The following is a 13838-nucleotide window of genomic DNA, read 5'->3' as shown; positions in this document are numbered from 1 at the left end:
ACCATTAGGGGGTAACACTCTGTTAGGCAGTACTATGTGACTACTGCTGCCTCGGTTAAGTATTCCAAAATTGTGATTAACTCAACAGCAAGCTGCAATTCAGGTACTATTATTACTTGAAGCCCTTGGCAATGATGCAAAACACAGAGCAACCATATACATTATGGAAGAATTGGAGGCATTTCCCCACCTCCCTAGAAGTTACAAAGCATCCAGTTTATTGTGCGTTTTCTTTCACCTGGTCACCCTTTCACAGGATATCACAGGAGGCTGTCTATTCCTGTCAAGGAACACAAATCAATGCTGTTTGGATGACGTGTTCCTAGGGTAGTAATCAGGCTTTAAAATAATCCACTGTATTACTTTTCTTTCCTCTTCACAATAGCATCACATTAGCACTTGCACTTAAAGTGCTTGTTTGGTGTGCAATTGAAGATGCTGTAATTATCACTGTAACACTCAAGTTTATATTAAGGCACCAAATGAGGTGGGGGGAGTGATACAACTTATTTAATTTATACCCAAGATACACTTTTCAGCACATGTCTTTAAGGAGCAAAATTAGAAACCTTAGGAAGGCTCAACTCCTGAAAATGCCAAGAGGGACAATACGAGATGAATTTAAGATTATATAAAGCATTTAAAAAGAACACAGGATAGATCTTTTGGGGGGCTTATAATGCTAGTGGAAAAACTGTAAACATTAACCCAAAAATATCACGGCAATTTTAACTATTTTTACTCAAATTATTTGAAGTTTTGTTCTTTCCCATCAACATTACGTAAATATAATTAACAGCAAAAAAGCATTAAAATTTAAAGATATGAAAAAGACAAGGAATCAAAGTCAAGTGTCAGCAATATTCATTCAGCTGAAAAACTAGACTAAACTCTTCTTTCTATCACTTCATGCCAATGTTATCCAAACCTCCGGCAGAAAAAAACAGGCCAAATAGGAAGATCTTTCAAGAATTCATAAAATGAATTCATAAAAAGAGGTTGGCGAGAGTGGCGCTGCCAGTGGGGCTGGAGGGTACAGGCGCCCTCCTTAGGCCTTGGCGCCGTGGCACCTTGCGCCAGTAGCCTCATTGGCTAAGATGTCCCTGCTCCTAGGCTTGCTGATCGGAAGGTCGGCGGTTCAAATCCCCATGATGGGGTGAGCTCCCGTTGCTCTGTCCCAGCTCCTGCCAACCTAGCAGTTTGAAAGCATGCCAGTGCAAGTAGATAAATAGGTACTGCTGCGGCGGGAAGGTAAATGGCATTTCCGTGCGCTCTGGCACTCATCACAGTCCTCCGTGCACCAGTAGCGGTTTAGTTCTGCTGGCCCCATGACCCAGAAAACTGTCTGTGGACAAACACCGGCTCCCTCGGCCTGAAAGTGAGATGAGCACCGCAACCCCATAGTAGCCTTTGACTGGACTTAACCATCCAGGGGTCCCTTACCTTTACCTTTACCTTTACCTGATACAGCACCTCTGCTGAATGTAAGCAGGTCTGATAGTCAGTCAGTGCTTGGATGAGAGATGTCATTCTATCAAGGAAGAAGCATGAAACATAAAGTAGAAATGACTACACTTTTGAAGAAAATGCAGTCAAGGCTTCTCACAACATATGGCGACAAAGTTTCCAAACATAACTCAACAACTGACCCAAGCTGGCGCTGTGATCTAAACCACTGAGCCTTCTGGGCTTGCTGATCGGAAGGTCAGCAGTTCAAATCCCCACGACAGGGTGAGCTCCCATTGCTTGGTCCCAGCTTCTGTCAGCCTAGCAGTTCGAAAGCATGCCAGTACAAGTAGATAAATAGGTACCACATCGGCGGGAAGGTAAACGACATTTCCGTGACCTCTGGCACTCATCACAGTCCTCCATGTGCCAGTAGTGGCTTAGTCATGCTGTCCACATGACCATTGTTATCTGAAGTTACATAGAAAGGAGATGCGCAGTTGTGATCTTACACATGTATCTTACGAGGCTTCCTCCAGGGAAAATACACACAGGATTACAGCTTTAGATACATCTCCCTAGAATACTAAAACCTTATTGCTGTTAACAGAAAACTTGTGGCAAAACAATCTTTCATATATTCATCTAGGAATAGATGTATCAGTCTATTTCCAGTTTGTGTCAATTTTGCGTGTGTTCCTGCATGAGACAGCGCTGTCCAATTTCTGTATTAATATGCACATTTTTAATCTGCATGAAAATACATATTTAAATAATATTTTATATCAACATACGCATTTCTAAACATGTGCCAGCCTAATATATGCACATTTAATTCATTTGGTATGTTTTCGAGCCAATAACACTACATAATAATAGTTAATGACTGGTAGGATGACATCAGTGTTCACAGTCTGTGAATCACTAGCTCTCTATGCAGTGAGGTCATTGTCTGATCTCACAGACTAAGATGCTGGAAACCTTGATTTGGTTTCTAAGCAGCCATGTGCCTGCTAGAGTTAATTAACTACTACCAAATTTATTCTGCAGCTTACATATTCAGGCAATCAGTTTTTAATGGCTTCAAAACAAGTGCAGCATTGACAAGCATAATAGCAAGTGATAATGCTCAGTGGCGTCTATGCACTAACTGCTGACATTTTACCAGTCACTTCCCACGCACTTTCCAACATATCTTCACGACCAAAATGGCTAGAAACTTATTTTGTACATGTGTGTTCTTTTGAAGCAATATTAATAGAAAATTGGTTTTTACAGCCAACGCCACACTTTTTTGTTTTGTTTTTATGGACATTTTCTACACAAATCACAGCAATGGGTATCATCATTTCACTAGTCCAGATAAATAAATGAGTGGTAGCTCAGCATTTATTGTGTCTTGTATGCCTAAGGTTTAATCCTTGGCATCTTCAGGTAGGCTGGAAAATTCTTAATTCCTGGAAAGTCACTGACAATTAGTGTAGATAATGCTAAGCTAGACAGACCAGTGTTCTGACTTCCTATGACCAGTAGAGCCTTACTTCAAATATGAATTCAATATGTGGTGGCCATTTGTGGGCAGACATTTTCCTACAGCAATGGAGATCATCCTAAACTGGGATCTCTTCTCACCCACTCCAGAGGGTATGTCCAACACTTAAAGCTGTATAACCTTCCTATGTGGGAGAGAGGCTCCTACCAGCACCAGTCCTGCCTAGCTCTGGTGTGCAGGGTGTCAAGGGCTCAGCAAAACCTTTATCTTAACTTTTCTGTCCTTCATTTTCTTCCTTTCTGGAGCTATTCAGGAAAATATATTCAACATGGTTCCCTCTGGTAAGAGAACTGAAAGCCCAGCACTTAGAAATCATCTGAGATTTCAAACAGAAGCAGAGATGCAACAGGTGTTCCCTCTCAGTGACTGGCTCCCACAGGGCTAAAGACACTTGTCACTATACCAAAGTCCCAAAGGTGACAGCAGTTTCAGCTGCATCCCTGGGCTGTCTCCCAGACATTCAACCGACCCCACATCATTGGGCAGACATGGAGGGTGAGCACTTATCCTCCCCAGCAAGTCACCAAAAAATGGTGACACAGACACCCAGGGGGCATGGAGTTTTCCCTCAGCAACTTTTTTCTGCACCCCCACCCATTATCCATGGGTCATCTCTTCACCTCTGATTCTGCAAATGAATTAGACAAGTACTTGTTAAGAAGCTTGAGTTGTGTACACACCAGATTGTTAATACATTTGTGGGTTGCACATAGCCAGTTTCCCCACATGCTCTTTCATGCATGTTCATCTACACACAACCACTTTCAATTCAACTTTATCTTAACGCTTCCCATCCAAACTAGCGGGTAATGCCCTGCATTGTTGTCCCTTCCCCTCAATTAGTACTTCCCCAATTCCCACCCTCCCTGAGATCCATGTGGGCATGTGCTCAGGCCAATTTTAAAAATTATTTTTGAGATACAAGCTTTCCATTATACCTCACTTTAACAAAACAATGGGTTGAATCTGCATTATTCACTGGTGCTGTGGTAGCAAAATATGGGGATGAGAAGCCCAACAGCCAAAAAACAGAAAGTGTGAAATATTATTTTTAAAGGCCCATATTAATGCTTTCAGCCAGAGCATCTGCTCACACCTCTTCACCAGTGCCAACCTTTATTGAGCACTACAAGCTAAATATCTCTTCCTTGGTATCCTCAGAGATAGCAGCAAGGGACACACACATCTGGGAACTGCTAATGTACTGTACATCCTTGTCATCTACTGCTGCAGGAGAATGACCGCTCCCCACATCAAATGGGGGGTGACTTTTGCGTGGTTGCATGCAGTCCCCTGGATCCCAGTGCGGCGCCTGGTAGTTTGGGCCGGCTTCATCCTCCCCATGCTGGATACCTGGGGTCTCCGCCTACCTTAGTCAACCGCCCAATCCCGCCTGGAGAGGCGTTGCCAGGGGATTGGCCAGGTAAGGGGAGGGACCGCCCTGCCCACACAATAGAAGGTGTAGCTTACCTGTGAAGCGACAGTCTGCTTCAGAGCTTCTCCCACCCTCCACTCCCTCAGTTAAGTCTTATTTTGCAGGTTAACCTCTTCTCCACATGTACGCAGGCACTGCTATATAGAGCCAGTATGGTGTAGTGGTTAAGAGCGGTGGACTCGTAATCTGGTGAACCGGGTTCACTTCCCTGCTCCTCCACATGCAGCTGCTGGGTGACCTTGAGCTAGTCACACTTCTTTGAAGTCTCTCAGCCTCACTCACCTCACAGAGTGTTTGTTGTGGGGGAGGAAGGGAAAGGAGAATGTTAGCCACTTTGAGACTCCTTAAGGGGAGTGAAAGGCGGGATATCAAGTCCAAACTCCTCCTCCTCCTCCTCTTCTTCTTCTTCTTCTATATCAAGGCCACTGTTGAAGGGCCGGAAAGGAATTTTCCTGCATTGTCAGGTTTTGCCTTTCCCATAGCAAAACGTCACAACTTTGGCGGTTTCAGGCCTTGGGCGGAATCCTTTAGTCTATCTTCCTAAATGGGGGTGTGCGTGAGGCGGTGACCCACACCCCCCTTGCGGCGGTGATACCAGGGTTCCCCGTTAAAGGGGTTTTGGGGGGAGGCATTGGCCATACACTGAGAGGTTGTCATTGCTTCCCCCCCCCAGTTGCGGCGAACGGGGGGGGGGGCTCTCTGCTTGAACATATATTCTCCAGAGCCATCTGCCTGTCCATGCATTTTCTGTAACTATTCTTTCCCTAGAGTGGCTAGAGAGCAATCTACCCTTCTAGGTAAGGTGTATGGGGAGGGGGGTGTTGCTCAAAGTTTTTAGTTAGTTTTTGTTGTGTATTTTATTACAGCATAAGCTATGGTATGTACCCAAACTGGGAGGGGCCTCTCTTCCACATAGGAAGGGCACAAAGATTTAAGTTTTGGCCCTGCCTACTGGAGTGCAGGGTAAGAGATCCTAGTCCAGGATGCCCTCCATATAGTATAGAGAAGGATACTTCACAGTAAGTTCAATGTTCCAGTTCACATGACCATTTCTAACAAAGCAATTTTCAATGGGAGTTGACCTTGTGTGGTTCCAGTTATGCTGAACTGAGCTTCTGAGTTTTCCCAGCATGCATCCCAGAGCAAAATTCACCATGTTCTGGCCAAACCTACTTTTGAAAGATTTTCCATAAAAGCATTACATTGCAAAGCAGTCATACACTGAAATATTCACAAGACCTTTTGGGTAGATGAGAAGCATTCAAAGACTACTTCAGATTATTTTTACCACATCAAAAAAAAATGGTTTGGAAAATGGCTAGGAATGTAAAGCAAAACCTACCAGAAAGCCTTATTCCTAAGAAGTAATACCACCATTAAGTTCAATGGGACTTACTGTCAAGAACACACAAAAGTGCAGCCTAAATATTACAAGATGCAAGTCATTTTGTAGCCTACATTTGGATGCACTTAAAATTGTTGTTATATCACATATTTTAGAAATATACACTTTGGTTAGAAAGCACTTCTTCTCCTGAGAAATTAAAGACTTTTAAACAGGCTTTTGATATTATGGAGAATAACATTTGCCTATCCGTATGGCAAACACCCCATCTAGTGAGTCAACTCTGCACAGCAGCTTTCCTATGTAGCTGTACAGAAAAATATTCAATATACAAGCAAGATCAACATTAGATTCATAAACCACCATTTCTCTAATGGCTGGGAATAAGTGACAGCCTTTACAAAGCAGTCTTGGACAAAAGATGGTGTGTGTGTGTGTGTGTGTGTACACACGTTTTTTATATTGAAATATAAGCTTGTGACCAAAACTAGATTTCTTATAACTGAAAAATATGAAACATTTTGCAGAATAAAAAAGGCTGCAGGGGGTGTTGTGAGTACCACCAGCACAGTGCATGGGTGAAGAGGACCGGGGTGGGTGGGTGTCATTCTGTCTGGCAAGCTGATATGCTTGCGCATATGGAATGTTTGTAAGAGCTTAACATTGAATTCCACCCCTGATCATGACTTGGATAGGATCAGAGCTTCAACAGGATTGTCATTCATCTCTGCATTCTGGAATCCATCAGGCACTGAGGGTGGACCATCCAAGTGGGTCCACCACCCTTTTGGAGAGGTATTGCTACCACCTATCCAAACTTCACCAGATGATGGTCCAACCATGACAGTGAGATGCACTGTATCACTGCTCATTGTTTTGGGCAGGTGGGCATTTGAGACAACCTCATTGTTGCCATGGAGACAATAAATTCTCAGTTGTAAACTTTTCATTATTTCACTCTGTTTCCTTTTTAGCTGCTCTGGAATCTAAGTTAGAAATTAAAGTGAAATATTAATGCCACCTTGGCATATGACAGTGAATTACAGCCCTGACAAATAAATTAAATCCCCCAAATAGTGGAGATTAAAACCCAAGAGAGAATATTAGCATCTATTTTGAAAGCAATGCTTTCTGCATTTCTCTATTTCAGTCAGAAACAGGAAATTACAAACATAATCTGGGTATCTATTAGAAAATTGCATCTATGAAGAGACAGGAAAAAGTTCAATGACAGATTTTCCTCTTCAGTTTGCATAGAATATTGTTTAACACACAAAATGCATGCATTTATAAGGCATCATGTAGATGAAGCTTCTTGGTGTTGATGGATCTCATAGGAGTATGAAAATTATCAGGGTTATCATAACCTAGAAAGCTGAAGTTTGGTACATACTTAGTTCAAGGCACCCTGATGATTATAAACTTAAGAAGGTGGGGCATTTGAATAAGGCCCAGGACAAACATATCACTAAACCATGGTGCAGTGTTACAATAATAAATTGGTGTAAGCTACAGCAAACCTTGGGTGTCATGACCCCCAACACACGAACACCATTTGAATGGTAATTCCCATAAACTTGTGGGGCCTGGCCTCCTCAAATATTTTATTGGGGGAGCGGAAGGGACCTTGGCTCCTAGGAGTTGGCTTCTATGCCCACAGTAGCAACTTAGCAACAAAAAAAACCAAAAACTCAAAAGGAAGATGGAGTGGCAATAAGCTACAGCTTCATGGCCATGAAGAAAAGTCACAGGGCTCAAGGTCAACAGGGTTCCCAGATAGAGACATGCTGATGAATTTGCTGGCCTCCCCCATCTCTCCTCTCCTTGCACAGACAGCATTCAGGGTCCCGCAGGGCCTTGGGAGAAGGATCTGTGGCACCAGTCCTTAAATAGGCATCTCAAGGCTGAAAGCCAGTGAATAAGACACAGTTAATTAATTTATTTCCCCTCTAGATGTTGCTGGACTGTGACTCCTCTCAGCCCCAGCCAGCTCTAGCCCTGTTTTTGCAGGGAAGTCCCATTGCTTTCATTGTGGAACTTATTCTAATGAATGTATGCATAATATTTCTGTCTTCCTTTACCTTTTTGCACCGGAGACAATACAGACAACATCAATATAAAGCAAACCACAAAGCAGACTAGTCTGCCTCATCAGGTCTATAGCATAAAAGAACTGAACAAAAGAGATGGCAGGAAATTGTTACTATCAGCATATTAAACAATCTGTTTAGAGATGTGTGGATCGTATGGAATAACAGATGGATTTTGTGAACCGTTGCCAAAACTGCTCTTTAGAATGCACAGTGTCTCTAACTAGAATATTCTCATTAACTTCTTCCTGTAGCAATTGATGTTTTCAGTATCAGTGATGGGGAAGTTCTGCCTCTCCGGCTGCCACTGTACTATAACTTTTATCATCCATGACCATTGGCCATGCTGGCTGGGGCCAATAGAACTTAGAGGCCAAAAACATCTGGTGTGCCACAGGTTCTCCACTTTTGCAATGTATACCAATACAGACAATGTATGGGTACATTCACATATATTTCCCCAATACTTTAATGTCAGGTTGCAAAGCAGATCACATTTCTCTCACAAAGCAGTTGAAAGTACCACAGAGGTCCATAAAACACTGTCTAATAATTAGAACAGCAAGGACCGCCTTCTCATTCCTGTGCTTTTGAAACTAATATTCTGTTTGAAACTACAGGCCCTTGGCCCTCAAGTATTCAGTTCCCCAATTCCAGCCCAGAATAAGTCTCTGTGTTGCAGAGCTATTATCCACAATAGCCCTTCATAGAATTGGTTTATGGGAATTTCAACACTTCATGAAAGGCTAGCACAGGAAAAATGTAACAGATAGCCTAGAATATCTGGTTCCAGCCTCAATAAATATCAACACCATTAATCTCTGCATAAATTGAAGGATCACCTTTCAACAGTACCAGGCAACACAAGTTTTGCGTTCTGCAGCAGAAGCCCAGAGAACATAGCCTAGAGATCTGCTATATTTTGCTCTGGTGGTCCCCTGCCTACTGAACTCTCTCCCTCTGCTGATCCAGCTGTCCCTCAACTTCTTTTGTTCAGATGTCAACTTAAACCCTGTTTATTTTTGCAAGCCTGGGACATATTAAGAGTGACTATTGAAAACTATATTGCATGTTTAGACCTTTAACCTTCCCCAAAATAAATTCACACATGACTCAGATATTTGGTTTAGTTTTTGGCAGAATTTAGGCCACAACTTTATTGATTACAACCAAGTGAGTGGTTGCCTAGGTTCTGGTTCGACTATCTCCCTGCACCCTTGCAGGCAGCCCTGTCCCAGAGCCACGTTCGTAGGACAGACAAGGATGAACACCAGGGACAGCTGATGGAAGGTTCACCAAACAGCCGTTCTGATGTCCCCGGGACTCGGCCACTGGCTGGACCCCTTTCGGGGACCGACAAACCATTGAGTCCCTGGATTCCTGTACCGGAATATCCTGCATTTCCATAGGCATGGCCACATCACGTGCCACGCCTGTCACCTGAACCAGAGCCTATCCGCAACTTACAAGTTGTGACTAGTTGCTACGTGGCAGGCGAAACCCAAATGGCACCAGCCAATCAGCCAAGTGGGGAAAATTCCTACTGTGCCCCTGTCCCAACGACAGATGACACATGACGGCATAGCAAGGTCAACGCAAGCCCTAAATATAGGGAGTGGTGGGTGGGTGTTCCGATGCGTTAGGCCCCAAAGAGGAAGCTCAGCAGCCTCGTATGGACTTAAACAGGTCCCGCGTTGCTGCATTTTACGACACCCCATTGGCCAGATTTCACCCCAGCAACCCAGGACCGACCTATCAGGGGTTGTGGCCTTGATTTCCAATTACCCCCACAACACTGGGTCGGGTTGCAGGTCGCACCGCAACACGTGCCCTCTTTTAATGGAGGACCCGATTTACTGAATTGTATCTTTGATTGTTTTGTTCTTACTGCTGCTGCTACAGTGGGTTTTAGTTTATGTTTTTAATTCTGTTCTTTGTTAAGATGCTGTTAGCCACCCTGGAGTCTGTATGAGAAAGGACAGGATTCAAGAAATAAAAATAATAATAAGTTATACTTCAAATTCATCGATATTTGGGTGAACCTAAAGGCCCTCAAAGTCTGTGAGAAAATGAAGGTCCCCTACAACTCTGAATTAAACCCATGCTCCTGGAACAGACTATAGATGTTATATAAACAATATGCAGATTCATTCAGGTCCTGAAATATGTCAAGTGCAAAGTGCATTCCCTATATAGAGATTGTCTGAGCCTTGAACAATGCAAGTCCTCCAAGCAATGCTCTTCAGTCAAGTCTTGATGTAAATCGACAAACCTGGAAACAACAACATACTGCACCTTCTTACTATTCAAAAAGCTTTTAGACTGTGCAGTAACCAAATACAGTCTGTTATTTCTCAAGCTGATGCCCATGCTCTGAGAATCCAGGTATGAAAACCAGTCTTTTCAAAAGCTTACGCTGAGGGCAAAATTTTATGTTATGTGAGAGAACTACAGACACTATCTCTTTTGAAAAAAGAGGGGTGTGTGAATAGCTATGGGGCAGGGGAATCAGACTGAGACTGCAGTAGTGGGTAAAGCAGTTTGCTTAACTCCCTATTGTACTCATATTGGACTTGCATGAAAAATAGCAGATTCAAAGACATGGAAAAATGGCACAAGAGAAAAGAATTAACTTCTCCCAGCACTGATATGGGTATGGCCCTAAGACTGCTATTAACCTTTTTTTTAAATTGCAAATATGGCCCATACCTCCTAGCCATTTACCCAAATGCTTGCTACATGAGAGATGCTTGTTCTTATGACTAACAGCCCAAAGCCCAGGCCATGTTGGAAGTTTTCAAGCCTTACAACTGAAGATAGGGTTGAAATTCATAAAATGGTTGAACACAGTGCTATTTTTTTTCCCAGAAAAAGAGGTGCCAGAACTCACCATGAACACTTCCCTCGTTCTCTTAGAATGGCAATGGCACCCAGAACTGGGTTTCTGTGAGTTCCCCCTGAAAAAAGCTCTGGTTGAACAGAGGGTTGAAGTTCATACTTTGGAAAAAGTTGACACAGAACTCATTTGTTGTGCCAAATGGAATGGGCATGCAGCAGATTTGAAACAGGTATTTTCTTGAAACGTCAAGCAGCAGTATCCATCATGGCAAACCCATTATTAAATCAAGTGTTGGCTGTTGGAATGGTTGAGCACCTGCTAGGCCCACACAATGGCCTAAGTCCCTCACGGTGACCACATGCTACACCCAAAAATTACTGAAAACAACCCTTTGCTTTACAAACTGACTTACAACATATAGAGAAGACTGCCATGCACTACACCTGTGGACCCTACCACCTAAAGGAAGTTGCCTCACCTTGCCTTATGAGCTGGCTGCCCCTGCCAAAGCTCAAGTTCCAATGCTCTCTGTACATGAAAAGTACTACGGTATATAACATAACAATATTTAGTTCTCCTAATGTAACAAAATGCTGTACAACCTGGAGCAGGGCTGGGAAATCTGTAGATCTTTAGATATTGTTGGACTTCAGCTCACATCAGCCCCAACCCAGCATGGCAAATGGGATCACATGACAAGAGTTGGGAGTCCAGCAATGGCTGGAAGGCCACAGCTATGATCTAGAAAGTCTTTTGAAGTAGGCTACTATTATGACCATTTTACTAAGAGGAAAATAAGTCTTTTGTCATGTCAGTTTCTTTAATGGTCAGAGTCTGGCATACTAACTACCAGAGAAAACCCATCACTTGCCAAAGGACTGAGATTTAAACCAAGCCAAGCCAGAAAATATGACATAATCATTCTCAGTGCTAGTCTGGAACAACCACTACTGCATTTCTTCATGCTCGTTATCACTAGCCAAATATCAGTTCATCTACAAAAGCATGCTGGAACTAGGTACTCTAGTTTTAAATTAACAGGGAGGTCAGTCAGTTCAAGGCCAAGTTTGCATTAAGGAATCTTGACATCCTACCAGAAGGGTAAAACTGTAGATCCCATGAGGCTTACCTCTCTAGATCCAACATCATGCTGGCAGCTGCCTTGTGACAGGCAGAAGTTCAGTGGGAGAATCTCTTTCCCATAACTACCTCTCAACTACAGAGTGACTTGGTGCTTCTTGAATTCCTGCCTGCCATGCAACTATCAAAGGCTAAGGTTTCCTGCAGGAAAGGGAGGTGTGAAGTGGGACTCATATAGGACCCCCTACACACACACACACACACACACACACACACACAGAAAATCCCTCCATAACCTTATACAATACTGCACATATTCAGCTGAACATTTTTTTAATTTTCACATATATGTTTATCTTACTCACACAGGCAAAAAAAAGTTGCTTGGAGAGAACTCCTAGTGGCTTACAGTGCAGCCTGATCCTGGATCTAGGCTTGGTGACCGACTTGCATTCAGCAGGTGAAGCTTCCCCAGCTTCCCCAGCAAGCCATTTCGCAAAGCAGCTGCAGTGGTTTGGGGGAAGCTTCTCCTGCAGAATTCCTGCCTGTTAAAGGGCTGCCGAGAAAGAGGGTGGGGTGGGTAGGTGGCGGGATAAAGGTGGCAGCTCTTCTTGGCGAAGACCACGCAGGCGCCAGGTGCCGCCTGCGCCGCGCCCCTCTCCCTTACCTGAGCCGGAGAGCGCGCCCCGCTGCAGGTGGCTCTTTCGCAGCGTGCAGAAAGAGGAGACGTCGCTCTGGGCGCGGCCCCTGGAGCCGGTCTCGCCGGGGAGCATCCACCAGCGGGACGAGGGAGAAGGCGCTTCTGCCCGAGGAGGGCTCGCCTTGTTCTCCTCCATTCCCGCGACGGCGACCGAGAAGGGACGAGCTTGCCTGCCCGCCACTTTTCTTCTCTCTCTCCCCGTTTCAAGTGGTCTCTGAGAGGAAACGGGCGCCTTCTTCCGCCGTAGGTGTGGCACTGGCACCTCCGAAGCCAACGCAGCCACAGCCCGACAAAGCCCTGCCTGAGGTGGCGAAAGGCGAGCGAAAAAGTTTTGACAGGAAGGACCCGCCCACCGACTCTCGGTTCTCCTCACAGCCAGTTTGCGCTGGCTCTGCAGAGGCTGGTCCTGCTCGCCCGCCGCCTGGCTTTCTTCAGGGCCACTGGCTCTGCAGGAACAAAGGCAAGCGGCCGTTTGGCAAAGGCTTACCTCGCAGGGCGTGGACGACCAGGAGCCACCTGATAAAGCTGCAGCTGCAGCTTCCCCCGGAGAATGGCCTGTCAAAAACGGGGAGAGGAGAGCGCATTGCCTGCTCCCTCCTGAGCTACACATTGGTAGGGCACTGCCGGGGATTGCAAGCAAGCTCACCACACAGCTCGGTTGACATTTGCACACAGAGATATTTTACTGCTTGGGAAATGGTCGCTTCCTTTTTGAAGGGGAATGCGTGTGTTTTGTAGTTAGGAATCCAGACTGAGTTGCAATACATTTTAGGAAAGGTCTGAACCTTAAATGCGATAAACTTCCTAAGCTGAAACCACTTCCAAAAGAAGAAGGAATGGGCAACCCACGTGTTAAGATTGTCCTGTACATGATATCACACACATGCACATTATGCAACATGTAGGCCTACATATATTAGGAAGCCTCAGCTGAACTTGCCTGGATGAGGAGATGATCTGTGTTGGGGGTGCTGCACTCCCAGGTGAGACAGCTGTTGTCCCAAATCCTTCCTTCCTTCCCCTTCTTCTTTTTTGTAGCTGTGCTCTGTAGAGTCTCCCAAGGAAGGCTTATCTGGTGTCAACTCTGAGGCTCTTTTGGCACCAAGGGAAGGCTGCTGCATTTGCCCTGGTGCTTAGATATTTGTTTCAATAGATGTTGCATTCCCTGCTTTTTCTGTTTTAACACAATTTGTCATTCAGGGTTTTGTTTTGTTTTTTTAAAAAGGTACGTATCCAATTTTAAATGGTAGTTTAATGACTGTTTTTATTGTGAACAGCTGTGGAAATCGTCTGTGGTTGAAGAGTGGAACAGGAAAATTGCTAAACAGTTAAGTAAACAGGTGTGGTTTCC

At 44.4% G+C, this 13838-nt stretch overlaps 1 protein-coding gene across 3 annotated transcripts in view; it reads right to left on the bottom strand.

The window, feature by feature from the left end:
- Positions 1-12621, bottom strand: part of PHACTR2 (phosphatase and actin regulator 2) — an 89705-nt gene extending 77084 nt beyond the window's left edge. For all 3 annotated transcript variants that reach the window (XM_033143921.1, XM_033143917.1, XM_033143919.1), the window contains exon 1: positions 12455-12621. In XM_033143921.1, the coding sequence (XP_032999812.1) occupies positions 12455-12560 (106 nt within the window). In that variant the 5' untranslated portion in view covers positions 12561-12621. The remainder of the gene's footprint in view (positions 1-12454) is intronic.
- Between the last annotated feature and the right edge of the window lie 1217 nt (positions 12622-13838).

This window comes from Lacerta agilis, chromosome 3, assembly GCF_009819535.1.
Source record: "Lacerta agilis isolate rLacAgi1 chromosome 3, rLacAgi1.pri, whole genome shotgun sequence".
In the NCBI taxonomy this organism is placed as follows: domain Eukaryota; kingdom Metazoa; phylum Chordata; class Lepidosauria; order Squamata; family Lacertidae; genus Lacerta; species Lacerta agilis.
This window is presented reverse-complemented; position numbering and strand designations above follow the sequence as displayed.